This window comes from Cibotium barometz, chromosome 23 (genome assembly GCF_041138505.1).
Source record: "Cibotium barometz isolate CiBa-2024 chromosome 23, ASM4113850v1, whole genome shotgun sequence".
NCBI classification, from domain to species: Eukaryota; Viridiplantae; Streptophyta; class Polypodiopsida; order Cyatheales; family Cibotiaceae; genus Cibotium; species Cibotium barometz.
The window spans coordinates 54,414,767-54,432,752 of NC_141068.1; the positions used below are offsets into that span (position 1 = coordinate 54,414,767).

The 17,986-nt window shown below is 46.2% G+C and overlaps 1 protein-coding gene across 5 annotated transcripts in view; it reads left to right on the forward strand.

Annotated features, from left to right (window-relative positions):
* Positions 1–17,986, forward strand: part of LOC147626102 (RNA-binding protein involved in heterochromatin assembly dri1-like) — a 48,371-nt gene that overhangs the window by 16,198 nt on the left and 14,187 nt on the right. For 2 of the 5 annotated variants that reach the window (XR_015268784.1, XR_015268785.1), the window contains exon 3: positions 17,526–17,651. The exons of 1 other annotated variant lie outside the window; for it this stretch is intronic. Coding sequence is in view for 2 of the 4 variants with exons in the window: in XM_086817663.1 (XP_086673789.1) it covers positions 17,526–17,598 (73 nt within the window). In the remaining 2 variants the exon portion in view is untranslated. The remainder of the gene's footprint in view (positions 1–17,525; positions 17,652–17,986) is intronic. 2 more of the 5 variants (XM_086817663.1, XM_086817664.1) reach the window with 1 other exon arrangement.

Sequence of the window (17,986 nt, forward strand, 5' to 3'; positions counted from 1 at the left end):
AACTCAAAGTAGAACTGTGAGCACATCACATCCAATAACCTCGAACAAATGAACATGGAACACATCTTGTTCATAGTCTCTGCTAACCACTAGTTCTAGAACTCATCCGAACCATGAAGGAAACTTGGTTGATCCTGGAACTCATCCGGACTATCAAGTGAACTTGCCTGTCTTTATACTTGGAACTCTGACACACGGGTCCCATGCTCCAGATTTAATATAAGCGAGCTTTTTGAAAGCTCCCTCTCCCGCCCACAAGCCGTTTCTGGAAGACAGCACGCGGGGGGATGCCCTTAGGATCAGAGCAGGACACCAGTCATGTTCTCTCCAGACTGTAAGGCCTTGGGAGAGCTAGGGTTATCACTAGACGAGTCAGTGTCAGTGTCATGTGACTTGTCTTTTTCCTTTGAAAACTTGCCCTTGTCCTTGGCTTTGCCTTTGTCCTTTGACTGACAATCCTTTGACAGGTGGCCTTTCTTCCCACACTTGTAACACCGACTTCCAACTTTCTTTTGCACCGTCGAGAGTGCCTGATCAGGTCCAATAGACGATGAAACTTTCAATTTCCCCTATGAAACTAGGATGGATTCCTCTTCCAAGAGGAGAGTACACTGATCATCAAACTCGAGGGAACGTGTTGTGATCTGAACCCACAAAGCTCGGGAAACCATGTCATAATCTGCAGGAAGCCCGATGAGGAGGAGAGCAGCTAACTGAGAACCATTCTACTAATTGGTCATGAATTACCTTAACCTTCATCAGAAACGACTGCATGGAAGTCCTTGCTGTAAACTCCAGAGAAAAGAGCGGACCCAATAGGTTGATAGACCGCATTGTAGAGTCTCGTGCATGACTAATAGCCCCCTTTGAAGATGCAGGCTGGACAACAGCAAAAGAAACCCAAAAAACACACCACCGGGAACCTCCTACCAAGAGGGAGGGGATCTTGGAGGGAGAAGAGCTGATGTGCCACTTGTCTGATGCACTCATTGAATCTGTAGCTAGAACTCCTCCACTTGCCTCTGAAGAAGAAAATGCAGCTTGGGGGCTGGCCGACAGCAGTTGGAGAGCTTGTAGAGCAAAAACGCAGCTAAGAAAGAAGAAACGCAGCCATTGTTTGAAGGATCTACAGCCTGGAGAATCTGGGGAAGTAGAAAACGGAGAGGAAGAGATTGTGCAGCAGCCAGAGCCTAGGCGAATGATACCATGAAAGAATGTGCACAAGCCGAAGCAAATAAACATGAGAGAGAGAAAGATTGCAAGCAAGAACTGAGCTTTATTAGCTTGAGGTTACAGAGTACAAGAGCCAGCAAATAGGGCTATTGAAGATGATAGAATGAATAAAGGGAGCAACTCTTATATACTTGTGCATGAGTCGGCTGTAGGAAATAGGTCGACAGCTCCACGACAGCATAAATAGAAAGATGCAATATTTTAACACTTCCATCTACTACAGACACCAAGCTCTACTCCGAGCTCAGAACCAGCTTCTTATGAAGCGTCTCCAACTCTTGGAGGCAACAATAGCAAAACCCACTCCTCCAGGTATCCCCGACTTCGTCACCCTCTTCTTTCAGATGGAACAACAAAAACGAGAGGACGAAGCCAGATGGTGGGAAGAAAAAGCAAACAGATGAGACTATGAGGAAGCCCAACGCTGGATCGACGAAGATCGGCGTCAGGCTGAACTCGCCGCTCGGGAGCACCAACGAGAGCTTGATCGAGAGCGCATGTTACTCGAACACCAAAGTGAAAAGGAGGCCATACATCTGAAGTATCAGCACCTCTCTTCAGTTTTCCCACCCATAGGTGCCACCAGCCAGCATCCCGCGACATCGACTACCGTCATCCGAACTCAACCAAACTTTAGTAAGTATGATGGTAAGTGTGATCATTTAGCAGTGAATCAATTTAATGCTCATTTTCCTTTAGCTAGGATCACAGACCCTCAGGATAGAGTCCACGTAGCGGCTCCTCACCTTACGCGTGAGGCAATCACTTGGTGGCAGCATTGATCTAGTCTTCATACAGACCCGACCATAGGTGTCACAACTTTTAGCTAGGATATATTTGTCGATGACCTAAAGACCAGATTTCTCCCTGTCATGGCCCTGTGAAAATGGAACAGCACAAGTGTGGGCATGGTGGTTGTAGAGTCAGAATATTGAATGATTCACATGGGGGGTGCCCGGACAGAGTTAATGATGTGTGGACATCCCTAGGTGTGAAGGGGGGAACTAGAACATTAAATTTTTAATGTTTATTAAAGTTGCCCCTAGGCCTTAGTGGCCCCTAGGGACTTTTAAAGTTTGGGGGCCCTAGGATTTTTATGGGGAGGAGGCCACTCCACTTTTGGAGTGTGTGCTTCTCTCTCCTCCCCCTCTCTCTAGCTTTTGGGGAAAAGAGTCGTGGGGCAAACTTGTTGGCTCTCATGCGTGGAAAAGCTGAGGAGAAAACTCTGGTCGACTGCTGAGGGGAGCTGTTGCTGAAATTTGTGTGCTGGAGCAGGCCGTACAGCAGCCGTACAGTGCTGTACGGACAGCAGGTACTGCTGTGGACAGGCGGCGCAAATAACCAGAGAGGGTACAGAGGCTGTGGGCTCTGACAGGGGCTGTACAGCAGGTACAGACACCTGTACGACTGCTGCCAGGTGGCCGTACAGTCAGGTACAGGTGGTGTCTGCTGTACAACAGCAAGTACAGGGGCTGGGCGTCATCTTTTGAAGGCAGCGCAGGCAACCAGCATCAAAACAGCAGCAGCTACTTCTGGTTTTCTGCAGAAACAGCCCGTACAGTCAAGTACAAGCAAGTACATACAAGTACAGTGCTGTTTTTTCAGATCTGTACAGTCAAGTACAGCAGATAGTGAACACAAGGAGGGTACAGACAAGTACATACTCAGGTGTGAAGCAGGTTTGTGGAAACAAGTGCCTGCAAGTACATATTGGTACCGTTGCTTCCTCCAGTGCTGATTCACGGGCTGAATTTGGTAAGCTCCGCTTCTGTTCATCTATCTCTCTTTCTACTGCTTGATCTCTGTTGCAGATTTGAGTTATCTGGCCCCTTGTGAGAGGAGGGGTATGGCAGATTGACAAGGGTTGAGACAGAGTTTGGACAGTACATGTATGTATGAGCTGAGATGATGTATCATGCACTTGAGTTATGCCAGATGTATGCTTATGGCTGCCCGGCTTAGTGGTCTTGGCTGATCAGAGGGAGGCACAATGTGTTATTGTGAAACACAGATCTGTGCATAGATCCTCTGTGCTAAGAGGGATTGTGGGCCGTCAGATTGGACATACAGGTGTAATCTCTTGGCTGATTTTTGTTGTACTCAGCCATTCATATTTTTGGAATTGAATAAAGAAATACCGCAAGGGGCGCCAAGCTTTGGGGCCAACAGGTGTCGCCTTGTTTTCAGATTTGGGCACTCTAGCTCCAATCTGTTTTGTTTTCATATCTAGACTACAAGTGGACGGGTGACTGCTAGTCTACCGCACTCTGGTTTCTATCAGAGGCCGGTTTCAAGGTTCCGTTGCGGGGACCAATCATCAACTTTCTGAAGGGGGTGAGCTTGTGGTTGCTTTGAAGAAAGCCATCGCTGAAAATTCAGCAAACATGTCTGATACAGAAGATGAGTACTTCTATCATGAAGAAGAAGAGCAAGAGACTTCTCCTGAGAGAGATGTATCTGAGGATATTCATGTAGGAGAACAGGCTGCAGATGTTGAGCCTTATGAGGATGTAACACAGCTAGAAGATGTGCATGGTAAAGAGGATGATGATGCTCGGTTCAAAGATCGTTTGGCTAGTGTTATGGATACTTTTATGCAGCTCACACAGAGTGAGAGATTTGCTGAATGTATGAGATCTCGCACAGAGCCCCGCACAAAGCCCGAGAAAAAGAAGAAGAAGGTTCGATCTAAGAATCTTCCACAGGGTCATAGTGGTGCCATCCCACAGGAACCATCTTTTGGCCAGTTTCCGAACATGCAGCATGCTTATGGTGCAAACTCTCAGAGTTCCTTCTATGGACAGCCACCTATTCCTCAGCAGAATATGCATCCAGGTTATTTTGGTGGTGGCTCGGTGTTCCAATCTATGACTGGGGGTTATCCTCAGGGAGGCTTGGGTATGCACGGGCCTTTTGGAGCTAATTTTTAGCCTGGTATGCAGGGGAATATGTATGGTGGTATGCAGTCCGGTATGGCTGGAAATATGTTTGGAGGCATGCAACCTGGGATGCAAGGCAATATGTTTGGTGGTATGCAGCCAGGTATGCATAATGGAATGTTTGGAAACATGGCTGGAATGTATGGTATGCCTGGTGTGGGAATAGGAAATGTCGACCCAATGATGGGCATGAATGTTGGGGGCAGCAATCTTGCGAAACCACTTCCATATGATAATCTAACGCCTATGGGAAAGGCGAAGGATTACAAGGAAGGGGGAGCTGCAGTGAAGTTTGACACATTCAGTGGGGCCAAGGATAAACTTAAAGCACTTACCTTTTTACAGCAGTTTGATGCTGCTTTTTCTGGTGGGAATTACACAGAGTCCTCTAAGGTGAGGAAAGCTGCCACTTTTCTCAAGGGCAATGCTTTGCAGTGGTGGTCTACTCTTCTTTTGCAGGGCAGAGCACCCACCGCATGGGTCCAATTTAAACAGGTTTTCTCTTCCGTATGGCTCACATCTACATTTGAGGTGGATGTTATGACCGCATGGCACAAATTGGATGCTTCAAAGTGTGATAGTTTGGAGGATTATAACAGGAAGTTTTGGGAAGCATTACTCCCAGTGACTTCTTATCGTGCGGTGCCATTATCTGAGCAGGTAGAGAAGTATTGTTGTGGGCTGCCCAAAGAGGTACGAGATTATTGTATCAAGACAAGAGTAACGAACATGTCACAGATGATTGAAAATGCTATGACAGCTAATGCGTTACTCACTGGTGGTTCATCTGGGTTTAAAGGCAGTAAGAAATTGGGCAAGAAAGCTGAAAAATTTGGGCATGCTTCTCGTGATGCTAAAGGGTCTTCAGAGACGAAGTATAAGAAGTTGCCAATGCCCAAGAGGACTTCTGAGGAAAGATAGGTTTTGCGAGATGCTCATAAGTGTTTTTACTGTACTGAAGATGGGCATATGTCATTCAATTGTCCCAAAAGAAAGTCCCAAAAGCGACAAGCCATTTCTGGAAGAGAGCACGCGGGGGGGATGCCCTTAGGATCAGAGCAGGACACCAGTCATATTCTCTCCAGATTGTAAGGCCTTGGGAGAGCTGGGGTTGTCACTAGACGAGTCAGTGTCAGTGTCATGTGACTTGTCTTTGCCCTTCTTGGAAGACTTGCCCTTGTCCTTGGCTTTGCCTTTGTCCTTTGACTGACAATCCTTTGATAGATGGCCTTGCTTCCCACACTTGTAACACCGACTTCCAACTTTCTTTTGCACCGTCGAGAGTGCCTGATCAGGTCCAATAGACGATGAAACTTTCAATTTCCCCTGAGAAACTAGGATGGATTTCTCTTCCAAGAGGAGAGTACACAGATCATCAAACTCGAGGGAACGTGTTGTGATATGAACCCGCAAAGCTCGGGAAACCATGTCATAATTTGCAAGAAGCCTGATGAGGAGGAGAGCAGCGAACTGAGAAGAGGTCAGGGCAGCACCCATTGCCACTAATTGGTCATGAATTACCTTAACCTTCATCAGAAACGATTGCATGGAAGTCCCTGCTGTAAACTCCAGAGAAAAGAGCTGACCCAATAGGTTGATAGACTGTATTGTAGAGTCTCGTGCATATAGGTATGTCAGCTTTCTCCAAACAGAAGCATCAGAATCCAATGTTTGCATGGCAGGGGAGACCTCTCGTGAGATGGCTCGAACGAGTGCAGAGTGAGCTTTTGAGTCTTGATTCTCCCAAGCTGAAAGTTCGGTGAGAAAGGCATCCTCGTGGTCCTGAGTCCACTTCCTAGAGCTGGTAGGGCGTTCGGGCTTTTGTTCGTGGCCCTGAACAATCTCGCAGAGACCCTTGTGTGTGAACCAGACCTTCATCTGTAGCTTCCAGTGATCATAGTTTGTACCACTGAGCTTGTCCTCCTTGTTCGTGCAGGGGGGACCCATGTCTGCCTCAAAGAAGCTATGTCTCAAACAACCTCTGTAGCTTAGCAATCCACGTGCTCTCTCAAGCTGTTACGACCCTGTGTTTTTCTTTGGACAGTATGCAGGTGTGCACGGGGACATGGTGGACAGTGTGAATGGCATCAGGTTGGAGTCAAAAAGGGAGCCCATGTGTGGACAACCCCAAGTGTGAAGGGGGCAAAGAGACATTAATTAAAAAGGTTTTATAACCTTTGGTGGCCAAAAATTAATGTTTTTGAAGGTTTCAAAACCTTGGGAGGCCCCTAGAGCAATTTTTAGAGACTACTCCACTTTTGGAGGCCCACGTCTCTTTCTTGACTCTCTCTCTTGCTTTTGGGGGAAGAGGTGTGCATGTTGGCTGCGTGGAGGAGAAGTGGACTGCTTATGTTGGCTGCGCACAGGAGAATTCATGCAGATCTGTACGACTGTACGGACAGCTGGGAAACAGGCGCTGGACAGTTCTGTTGCATGCGGCGCTGGACAGATCTAGCTGCGCAGGTACAAGCGTGTACAGGCAGCGTTGGACAGAGCAGCGCATGTTTTTCTCTACGCGCAAGGGGTTGGACTGCAGGTACAAGTCGGCTGCGTGGAGGAGAAGACAGTCGGGCAGGGACTGAACAGAGCGTGGGTCTCTCCCCCTTACTGGTGAAAAGATACGCAGGCAGTTACAGGGCTGCTGGAGGCGGATAGAGCTGGCGTAGAGACTGTCGGCATGGACTCCACGTGGATGGACTACAGAGGTGCACGTGGTGCTGATCCTCCTTGCAACAGGAATGTTTTGAAACTGTTTATGGGCTGTTTTTGCTTGGCTGCAAATTCAGCTATGTACTTGGGTTTCCGGCTGCAAGTACAAGGTCATTTGGTTATGTTTCTTGGCATGGGAGTGATGCAAGCCCGCATGGCTGCGTGCTCATGGAGCAGATTGTTTTCTTCCTGCTAGAAAGGAACAGTGGGACCTACAGTTATGGGCATCTCTATGTTGCCAGATGTTTCATGAGGGAACAGGTAACTAGATGTATGGAAAGAGGAGAGAAGTTTCAAAGGGAAACAGGCCTAAGGGTTTCATGTGGAAACAGGTCGTAAGTTTCTCGAGGAAACATGTTTTTGGGTTTCTCCACGAGATAGGTCACATGCAGGCAGAAGGTACAGGAATGGACACATGTTTGGTACAGCCTTGCTACTGATTGGACAGGGGACAGGGAATCCATGACAGAGATGGATAGTACCCTTGGAAGGTAGAGAGGGTTGGTACAGGTGTGTCGACTGTATGGTATGCTGTGCTGTGATACTCTTTTGAGAGACAGTTTGGGAGTCTGTGTTGTGATGCAGAAGCACTGGATGTGTCAGGGTGTGATGTTGTTCATAGTGTGAGAGGCTATGGATGGTTGTGGCAGCCTTGATCATGGGAGAAAGCTTCTGTATGCAGACTCAATGTGAGAGAGCCTTTTGATATGAACAATGGCTGGACTTGTTTGTGGATGCCGAGTGGACAAGAAGCCATGATGCAGGTTCTTTGCAGGCTTCAGGGGTTCTACTGAGACGGCTGAGTTTCCAGCCTTATATTGTAATCAAAGCTCTTATAATCAATTAAAGAAATACCGCAAGGGGCGCCACTGCGTTTTGGGGCCAATCGGTGTCCGTGTACTGTTTGCAGGAGCACTCTAGATCCCCCTGTTTGTTTTCCTTTTCTAGGTCTTCAATGGTGTTGAAGTGTTTTATGTGCAAATGTTTGTTTCACCGCCCGTCAGGCCGGTTTTCAAGGTTCCGTTTGCCGAGACAGATCGTCGACTTTCTGAAGGAGGCGAGTCCGTGGTTGCTTTGGTCGGGACAATCGCCAACTTTCCTAAGGGGGCGAGCTCGTGGTTGTCTCATGAGAGTCACATCAAAAGCTTCAACATGAGGAAAGTGAAAAGGAAGTGCAGGACACACTTCAGGATTTTGTGTCTTTGCCTATATGAGGTGAAGAGCAAGAGCTGAAGATGAAGCTCAGGAGAAAAGACACCAAGGACAAGAAGTAGTCGGCCAGGAACAAGAAGCAGTTGAAGTGTTATGGTGCAGGAGATGCGTTGAAGGCTATGGCTTTCGACAGTTTGTCACCGGTGGTATCTTCATAGAGGCTTCATGGGTTCGGAAGACAGTTTCTTTCTATGTTTAGCAGTGGTGATCTACTATGCTTCATCGAGGACTTGTGCTTACCACTTGGGTGGAGTGCAAGCAGGTTTTGGGTGCCTAAGGATGTATCAGATGAGACTCAGATGGAAGTGGAGGAACTTGACGAGGTTCTTATTCTTGAGCATATATTGGCACATAAGGAAAAAAAGGTACAGGGTAAGGTTTTCCGTCGCTATCCTGTGAAGTTCAAGAGCTGTTCACTGATGGATACGAAGTGGATGGAGGAGGTTCACTGATGGATGCGAAGTGGATGGAGGAGGGTGACTTAGCAGATTCACCTCAGGAGTTGCAGCTTTATCTTGATGCCTTTGAGATGGAGTCGACTCTTGTTACGGCTCATTCAGGTTCAGCAGAGCATAGGTCTGGAGCATTGCCTGATGCTCAAGAGGGGGGTAGCACCTCCGCTCCCTTGATACAGACAGGCTCAGTTGTCATCTAGGAGTCGCTTGGTGACATCTTTGTATTCACCTGAAGGTACTGAGGCTGACAGTACATCTGCTTATGGGACTTCTATGATCTTGTGTTCTAGACACATGAGATGATGGTTGAGTATGGTTCACAGTCGCGCGCACCTGGAACTCTAACTGCAACTATGGATAACTGTATGGAGGGCATAAGTCTTGCGAGCAGTCCTAGAGTTGGTTTGGTTCATGGAAATATGGATCGAACTCTATTTGTGCATGTATGCATACACTTTTTGAGGTAGAGGTATTTTTGTATTCTGGTGCCATTGGATCCTGGTACCATTGAGAATACATTGGGAAATACTCTGCATTGTGTCGTGTGCTGCATGTATGTTGGTATGATACATCAAGTGCTTTATTATGTTCATGGATGCACCACTGGGTGTGACTCCTGCGGGATGGCCATGAGACATATGTGGGTAGTACTTACTGGATGTAGTGTTTGGATGCATTGAGTGCTTGCATATGCTCATGTTGTACCATCAGTCCTGCGGGATGCCCATGGGCGTAAGGCTTGCGAGCAGCCCTTAGATTGTTACTTTGGAGTAGGTAGAGCATTTTGAGGAGCATATTGTTTGCGAATGCATATATGTGTCATGCATATGTGTGCCATATGTAGAATGATGCATGGTTTTGTTTTTGGCTAACACCGTTAACGTGTTTCCATTTGGTTTTAGACTTTTGCTGTAGGTTCTGAAGGAACAAGCAAGAGGTGTTTGTCACTTTGGTGTGACAGTGTGGCTTATTGTGCAGGATGATTATTTTATCACCCAGATGCATTGGAAGGCCATTTTTTTTGCCATATGGGGTGTCATTGCTCATAAGATGCCTTACTGTGCCATTGAGTGCAATCGAGGACGCTTGCCATTTTTCAAGAGGGGGGTATGTTACGACCCTGTGTTTTTCTGTGGACAGTATGCAGGTGTGCACGGGGACATGGTGGACAGTGTGAATGGCATCAGGTTGGAGTCAAAAAGGGAGCCCATGTGTGGACAACCCCAAGTGTGAAGGGGGCAAAGAGACATTAATTAAAAAGGTTTTATAACCTTTGGTGGCCAAAAATTAATGTTTTTAAAGGTTTCAAAACCTTGGGAGGCCCCTAGAGCAATTCTTAGAGACTACTCCACTTTTGGAGGCCCACGTCTCTTTCTTGACTCTCTCTCTTGCTTTTGGGGGAAGAGGCGTGCATGTTGGCTGCGTGGAGGAGAAGTGGACTGCTTATGTTGGTTGCGCACAGGAGAATTCATGCAGATCTGTACGACTATACGGACAGGACAGAAACAGGCGCTGGACAGTTCTGTTGCAGGCGGCGCTGGACAGATCTGGCTGCGCAGGTACAGGCGTGTACAGGCAGCGCTGGACAGAGCAGCGCATGTTTTTCTCTACGCGCAAGGGGCTGGACTGCAGGTACAAGTCGGCTGCGTGGAGGAGAAGACAGTCGGGCAGGGACTGAACAGAGCGTGGGTCTCTCCCCCTTCCTGGTGAAAAGATGCGCAGGCAGTTACAAGGCTGCTGGAGGCGGATAGAGCTGGCGCAGAGACTATCGGCATGGACTCCACGTGGATGGACTGCAGAGGTGCACGTGGTGCTGATCCTCCTTGCAACAGGAATGTTTTGAAACTGTTTATGGGCTGTTTTTGCTTGGCTGCAAATTCAGCTATGTACTTGGGTTTCCGGCTGCAAGTACAAGGTCATTTGGTTATGTTTCTTGGCATGGGAGTGATGCAAGCTCGCATGGCTGCGTGCTCATGGAGCAGATTGTTTTCTTCCTGCTAGAAAGGAACAGTGGGACCTACAGTTATGGGCATCTCTATGTTGCCAGATGTTTCATGAGGGAATAGGTAACTAGATGTATGGAAACAGGACAGAAGTTTCAAAGGGAAATAGGCCTAAGGGTTTCATGTGGAAACAGGTCGTAAGTTTCTCAAGGAAACATGTTTTTGGGTTTCTCCAGGAGATAGGTCACATGCAGGCAGAAGGTACAGGAATGGACACATGTTTGGTACAGCCTTGCTACTGATTGGACAGGGGACAGGGAATCCATGACAGAGATGGATAGTACCCTTGGAAGGTAGAGAGGGTTGGTACAGGTGTGTCGACTGTATGGTATGCTGTGCTGTGATACTCTTTTGAGAGACAGTTTGGGAGTCTGTGTTGTGATGCAGAAGCACTGGATGTGTCAGGGTGTGATGCTGTTCATAGTGTGAGAGGCTATGGATGGTTGTGGCAGCCTTGATCATGGGAGAAAGCTTCTGTATGCCGACTCAATGTGAGAGAGCCTTTTGATATGAACAATGGCTGGACTTGTTTGTGGATGCCGAGTGGACAAGAAGCCATGATGCAGGTTCTTTGCAGGCTTCAGGGGTTCTACTGAGACGGCTGAGTTTCCAGCCTTATATTGTAATCAAAGCTCTTATAATCAATTAAAGAAATACCGCAAGGGGCGCCACTGCGTTTTGGGGCCAATCGGTGTCCGTGTACTGTTTGCAGGAGCACTCTAGATCCCCCTGTTTGTTTTCCTTTTCTAGGTCTTCAATGGTGTTGAAGTGTTTTATGTGCAAATGTTTGTTTCATCGCTCGTCAGGCCGGTTTTCACAAGCACCTTTCCACAGGATCCAACTAGGTACTAATAGCCCCCTCTGAAGATGCAGGCTGGACAGCAGCAAAAGAAACCCAAAAAACACACCACCGGGAACCTCCTACCAAAAAGAGGGAGGGGATCTTGGAGGGAGAAGAGCTGATGTGCCACTTGTCTGATGCACTGACTGAATCTGCAGCTAGAACTCCTCCACTTGCCTCTGTAGAAGAAAATGCAGCTTGGGGGCTGGCCGATAGCAGTTGGAGAGCTTGTAGAGCAAAAGCGCAGCTAAGAAAGAAGAAACGCAGCCATCGTTTGAAGGATCTACAGCGTGGAGAATCTGGGGAAGTAGAAAACGTAGAGGAACAGATTGTGTAGCAGCCAGAGCCTAGGCGAATGATACCATGAAAGAATGTGCACAAGCGGAAGCAATCAACATGTGGGAGAGAGAGATTGCAAGCAAGAACTGAGCTTTATTAGCTTGAGGTTACAAAGTACAAGAGCTAGCAAAATAGGGCAATGAATGATATGATGTAATGAATAAAGGAACATCTCTTGTATACTTGTGCATGAAGCATTGGCTGTAGGAAAACAGGCCGATAGCTCCACGACAGCATAAAAGGAAGATGCAATATTTTAACAACTACGAGTTCGTAGTCATGCCTTTTGGGCTTACCAATGCACCCGCAACCTTCAATAAAATGATATCCAAGATTTTCGCAATCCTCATTATTAAGTGTGTTTTCATATTTCTTGATGACATACTTACATTCTTAGCCACTCTGGAGCTGCATGAGAAAGATGTGGAGAAAGTCTTGCAACTTTTGTGAGATAATGTTCTGTACATAAACGCCAAAAAGTCTATCTTCAGTGTTACAGAGGTTCAATACTTGGGCTATATCATTAGTTTTACTGGGATTCGATTGGACCCCTCAAAGGTTAAAGAGATCTTAGATTGGGACATCCCTCAGACCGCCCAAGAGATCCGTTCTTTCGTAGGTCTTTGTCAAGCCTACAACACTCATGTTCACCAATTTTTCAACCTTGCAACACCTCTCATCGACTTGCTCAAGGGGGTGAAAACTCGTAGACAAAAAGTCACAGTCACAAGCAAGGCGCTTATGTATTCCGTGCACTCCAGAAAGTAGCCTCAGAAGCGCTTGTTCTGAAGTTAGCATCTTGGGATGAACCTTTCGAGGTCATTACTGATGCCAGTATTGTAGCCATAGGTGCAATTCTCCAGTAGGACAATAGACCCGTGGCCTACTGCAGTAGAAAGTTGGATGTCATCGAAAAGAATTATTCGGTTTATGACAAAGAGCTTTTGGGTGTGATCACAGCGCTCAAACATTGGAAGCCGTTCCACTTATGTAGCCACGTGTCCACAATCTCCTTGGTACGTTGCTTTTGCTTGCCCCCAAACTGCTCCGGAGTGATGTTGGGGCCTAAAGCAGACGCCAAGGTATTCATGCCGGAGAGAGTAGATAGGGTAGTGGTCAATAAAGAGATGGAAATTTGCAAAATCTGCATCTGCGCGGTGACCTTTGTCGGATGCTCCGTAAAAAAAGCCTCGAAAGTAACTTTAAACTCCCAAAAATTAGATTTAGTCAGGAAATCTTCGAAAAGATCGCCATCGGTGGCCTCAGGAGCTGGCAGGTCTTCGTGTTCGAGAGCGGGTTCCAACTTTGAAGCTTGGGTAGAAATCATGAAGTGGAAAAGTTGGCAAGTGAGAGAAAAGCTTGGCTGCAAGCAAGAGATGGTGCAAGAGAACTCCAAGAGATGTGTTTCTAGAAGCCCACGCTAGGCGTTTTTTATAAGCATCCAAAAGCTTTTGTTTTTGTTTTGTGGCTTTTTGTATATATAAAAAAAAACTCACGGAATGACTTTTGTAAAAGCCACACTAAGAAACCACCCTAGTCGTGTTTGAAAAAAAAACACACTATCTTCATTTTTTTTTGAAACCACTTTGCCTTCGTTAAAAAAAAAACCAAACGTAGCTTTTTTTAAATTATTATTATGCTACGTTTTTTAAAGGAAAATGTAAGGTCTTCGTAAAAAAAATAAAATAATGAAAAGCAACGAAAGGGCTAAAAAAACGTAGGCTTAAAAAAAAGGCGCTGCTTTCGGGTGCCCGCAACACGTCGACTGCAGGGAAGGTCGCCACTGTCACCTGCGAATAATAGTGAATAAAAAAAACGCCGCCCGTCTACGCGTCGTTCGCGACAGGCTTGGTTGCCTGTTTCTCATGCACATGCAACTTGCTCTCCTTGCAAAGTCAACCTGCTCTCACTCCCTCTCTCTTTCGCTTGCTGATTCACAACCGACTATTTCTCTTGCTTCTCTCCTTGCCAAAAAAACAACTCTTCACATGCTATTCAAAACGACCCTTACCAAGACCATAGCCCAACCTGGGTAGCAATGATGTAAACAAGAACCCATATGCTGAATTCTGAAAAAACAATAGTATACATGAGAAAACAGCAGTCATCTCGAACTCATACCTCTTTCTTCTCTACCTACCAACTTGCACGCTCTTCGAGGCTTGCTTTGATACCATTGTCAAATCCCCAAGGATCTCCTCATAGAGCAATCTTGAAACACGACTGAAGAATTGGATTGCCGGAGCGCAATAACTTGCGGCGAAGATCCTCCGGGGAGGCAATGTAGACTTTGATGGGCGGGGTGTCTGCCCATCGTGGCCACCATTGATGTGGCTGTCTGTGGGGACTCCCAAACTTGCCCAATCAATCGTCCAATTGAGCGAAACAGTGGGTGATACTCCTTCCAGAGAAGCAGACCTTCATGAGGAAGCCGGATACACTTGCCAGGGGGTCAAACCCATGGTGTGAAAAATGCTTGAACGTTGCGTATCACGACGGGATTTTGCCGCATCACACAATCAATTGTTGCAGGTGAACCGAACTCCACATGAGAGTAGCCACGCCACGCCCAAGAAAATGGAGGTCATTGACTTTGTCAGGCTTGTTGATGATGGCTTTCTGGAGAAAACCTTCGATTTTTTCGCACAGAGGGTGGCTCTCCAAGATCTTGCAAATCAAAGAAGAGGCCGCGAGGGAGCACACTATCGAAGCTAAGAGATGGAGGTTCGCCTCTGAAAATAGGCAAGGGACAATGGCCTAGGTTGGGGATGATGAAGCGGCTACTGTAACACAAGGACACGTGAAAGTGACAAAATTGATGAACTACTTGTAACAAACCCACTTAATCAACAATCACAAATAATGAAAGAAAGTAGGATTCAGAGAAAAGAGAAACGAGGCCTCGATGAGAGGGGAACGGCCTCCCTCTGCAGGAATTTATTGAATCAAACCACGGGCACAAAGTACCTGAACCTTTACAGTAGATGAGAGCTGAAAAGATGCTTAGAGTCGGGTACATCCGCTGAAATCTGAAAATTCTGATTTTTTAGGGTTTGGAAACCCTAGCCCTAATTTATGTAGAGTGTGGGAAGCAAGCTATCTTTTTTGTCCACACGTTGGTTTCATCAAAGATGGTGCAATCTAGCTAGGACAGCTGCTGTAGATCGTTGTTGACAATGTGCAGCAAGTGTATTCTCTAGTATGCAGCTTTGAAATTGATTAGAAGTGCTTGAAAAATGAAGAGAGAGTGCTCCAATTAATAGATTTGAGGCTTATGGAAAGAGTAAGCTCCAAATGACAAGTGGCTACTTTGATTGACGAGTCTTAGCTAAATTGTCAAGTGTAAGGCCACTTGTCCAATTCTAGATGCCACATGTCCCATTCTAGATGCCACTTGTCCTCATTTGAGAGGTGCTTCTTCTATAATATTGTATGCTAAAAATATCTCAAGTGGTAAAGATTTTGTCGAAGATGCTTTGGCAAGTGCCCCCATTTCTTTAGCTTGTGGATGTAATGATGCGAACAGAATATCCATTTGAGTTTGTCCAAAAATAGCAACTTTCCTAAAATCTAGGAGTTGCATGCATTGGGTCCAAGAAGACTTTGTTGTAAAGATTCACATGTTCATGGTTTGTTCAAATGATTTGAGTATCTGGTTTCGCCTTCGAAACCACTTATCACTCATCTGGGCATTCTGATTAATTTGACCACCAGAGTGCTAAATCTAGTCATCTGTCTATGACCACCAGATTGAAACTTTCGGCATTCTGGCCAATGTCCATTGGCAAACAGAAATGAGCATTCTAGCTTAATTAGCTGCTCAAATGATATACAAATCACAATTCATGCTCCATGAGCTTTTTTATAATTACCAACTCACATATGGAACCGTTTTGAGCAATCATTAATTCAATATACAAGACAATGAGCAATTTGAAGAACATAGTAGGAGGCTGGTTACATCCCTCCCCCTTCGAATTTGTCTTGGCCTCAAGACAATGATGAATGAAGTGCTTCTGGCTTGTCGACAACTTCTTCATAAGCTGTGAGTATTTTAGGATAATCCTTGAAATACTCCTCTGGCATCCATTTAGCATCCATGTGAGAATAGTTTTGGAACTTAAAGAGGAATTTTTTGGTGATATTCCTTCCTTTCTTCGAATCATGTGGAAGATAATCTGTTCTGGTTGCAATATCTTCTCATGTTCATCCACATCCGGTGGTTCCTCCATAATAGGCTCCTCTGGAGGTGGTCTTGCATAGGGTTTTAAAAAGTTAACATGGAAGGCATTATGAATCCTCCAATGAGCTGGAAGTTTCAACCCTTGGAGGATTTTGGAAGTTTCAACCCACAACAAACATCACTAATCTTTTTGTTGACTTGACAAGGTCCATAGTTTCTAATGGCTAATTTAGGAATTTGTGCTCTTTTTCTTTGGATTTCCTGAGTTTGGTTATATCAAACTTTAACCAAACCCAATCTCCTTTCTCAAAAGCAAGAGTTCTTCTATGCTTACCAGTTGCTTTCTTCTGTTTGGCTTGAGACCTTTGTATTGCTTTGTTGACCTATTGCCCATGGAGTCCTCCTGGAAGGTGAAGACCAGAAGCGCCTACTCTTGTTGATGAAGAAAACCCGGAAGCTGATTACCTGCTCAAAGAGTGATGGGCAACGGAAGAGGGAGGGCTAGTGAGGAACGGGGAGCGCAGAACCGGGAGGTGGCAGAGAGGCAAAAGGGAAACACATAGGGAAAACACGGAGGGCACGGGAGGTTGTGGGGAAGAGGAGAGCTCGAAGGGGTGTAAGGAGGGGGAGGGGGGACGGCGGACAGTGCAAAGGAGGGAGGGGTGGGCGAGATGAAGGCACACAGGTGGAGGGTGGACAGGAAGGTGGGCAGTGCAGGGGAGGCAGGGGCAGCATTGAAGAGGAGGGGGGGGGGGGCGGGGGGGGTGCAAAATGGGAGCGCGCAGAGGAGTAGGGGCTGGGGATGGCGCAGAGAAAGGTTGCATGCAAGGATGGTGAAGGAGAAAGGGAGAAGGTGATGGCAAGGACGGGGGGGGTGTGAAGGCGCAGAGATCTGGCTTGCAGCAGGGGGAGCTCCAGCTCACAACTCAACCGATAGCTCCGTACTACTTAAAGATGGCACTCAGGTTTCTAGGTCGTGGCTTTGCTTGTGGCTTCCAAGGAAGCTAAGATAATAGCAAATACAGAGACAGAAAATTTGCAAATCTGGGCATGCAATCGCTGGAATACCACTTTAAGCCACATTCTGCTGAATTGTGGCTCTTGCCACCTGTAGTCATTCAGAAGCTGCTGATATGATTTTCTGTATTTTTGAAGATTTTACCTTTTTGAAGGCAGTCCATGGTTTGTTCTACAAGCTAAGTCTTGTAAAGGGAAGCCTGTCATAGCTAAAGTTGCAAGCAGTATGTACCTTGTATTCAACACAATACTTTCACAAAATCCATAGTTCTTTTTTGGGGGGTTTTCTGGTGGGACTTGGGCCAGAAAAGACGATGACAAGCGTGCTATTTATTGTCTAAAACATGATGTTCTGGCATTGTGTTTCAATCAAAGGCAATTGTAGGAGAGCAGATGTAGCTGTACAGGTCTAGATTTTGGCATATAAATTTAAAGCTGCATGACCTAACTTGTGGTTGTCAAGCCAAGCCTACAGATTGAACAAAAGTGAAAGATGCTGTTTTTCTTTAAACGCCGAAGGTTACTGCTTCTTAATCTGTGCTTCCTGTGTAAACATTTTTTCTTCAGTTGAATTGTGGCTTTTGGAAAATGCAGGCCTGGATGTAATGAACATAATTTTGCGAGTCGCATGGAGTGCTTTCGATGCCAAGCTCCAAGGGAGACTTAGCTACATCAAGATAGAGCTACTCAATCGGAAATCTGGCTTGTAAGGGCTGCTAGGTCAAACACGTTCTAAAAACTAGTACCTTAGTGTTTCGTGGTTTCACAAAAACAATGGAGAATGGCAAATGCTTAGTTTTACGTGGTATAGTGGTGATGATGAAGTAGTTTCTCTCTTTCATGGGAATTCACTGTAAAGTTACAACATAAGGATCACCATACTCGTGAGTTTTGGTGTGTTTTCACATCTTTAAGAGGTTTTGCAGTCATTTTTGATGTTGCATTTGCATGCTGCTTTTCTTTGTCGAATCACTTCATCTCACAAAACACCTTGTCCTTTTTTTTTGGAGGGAGTGCATGAGAGAGATACAACTAGCCCTCAAAACTTACAGCCA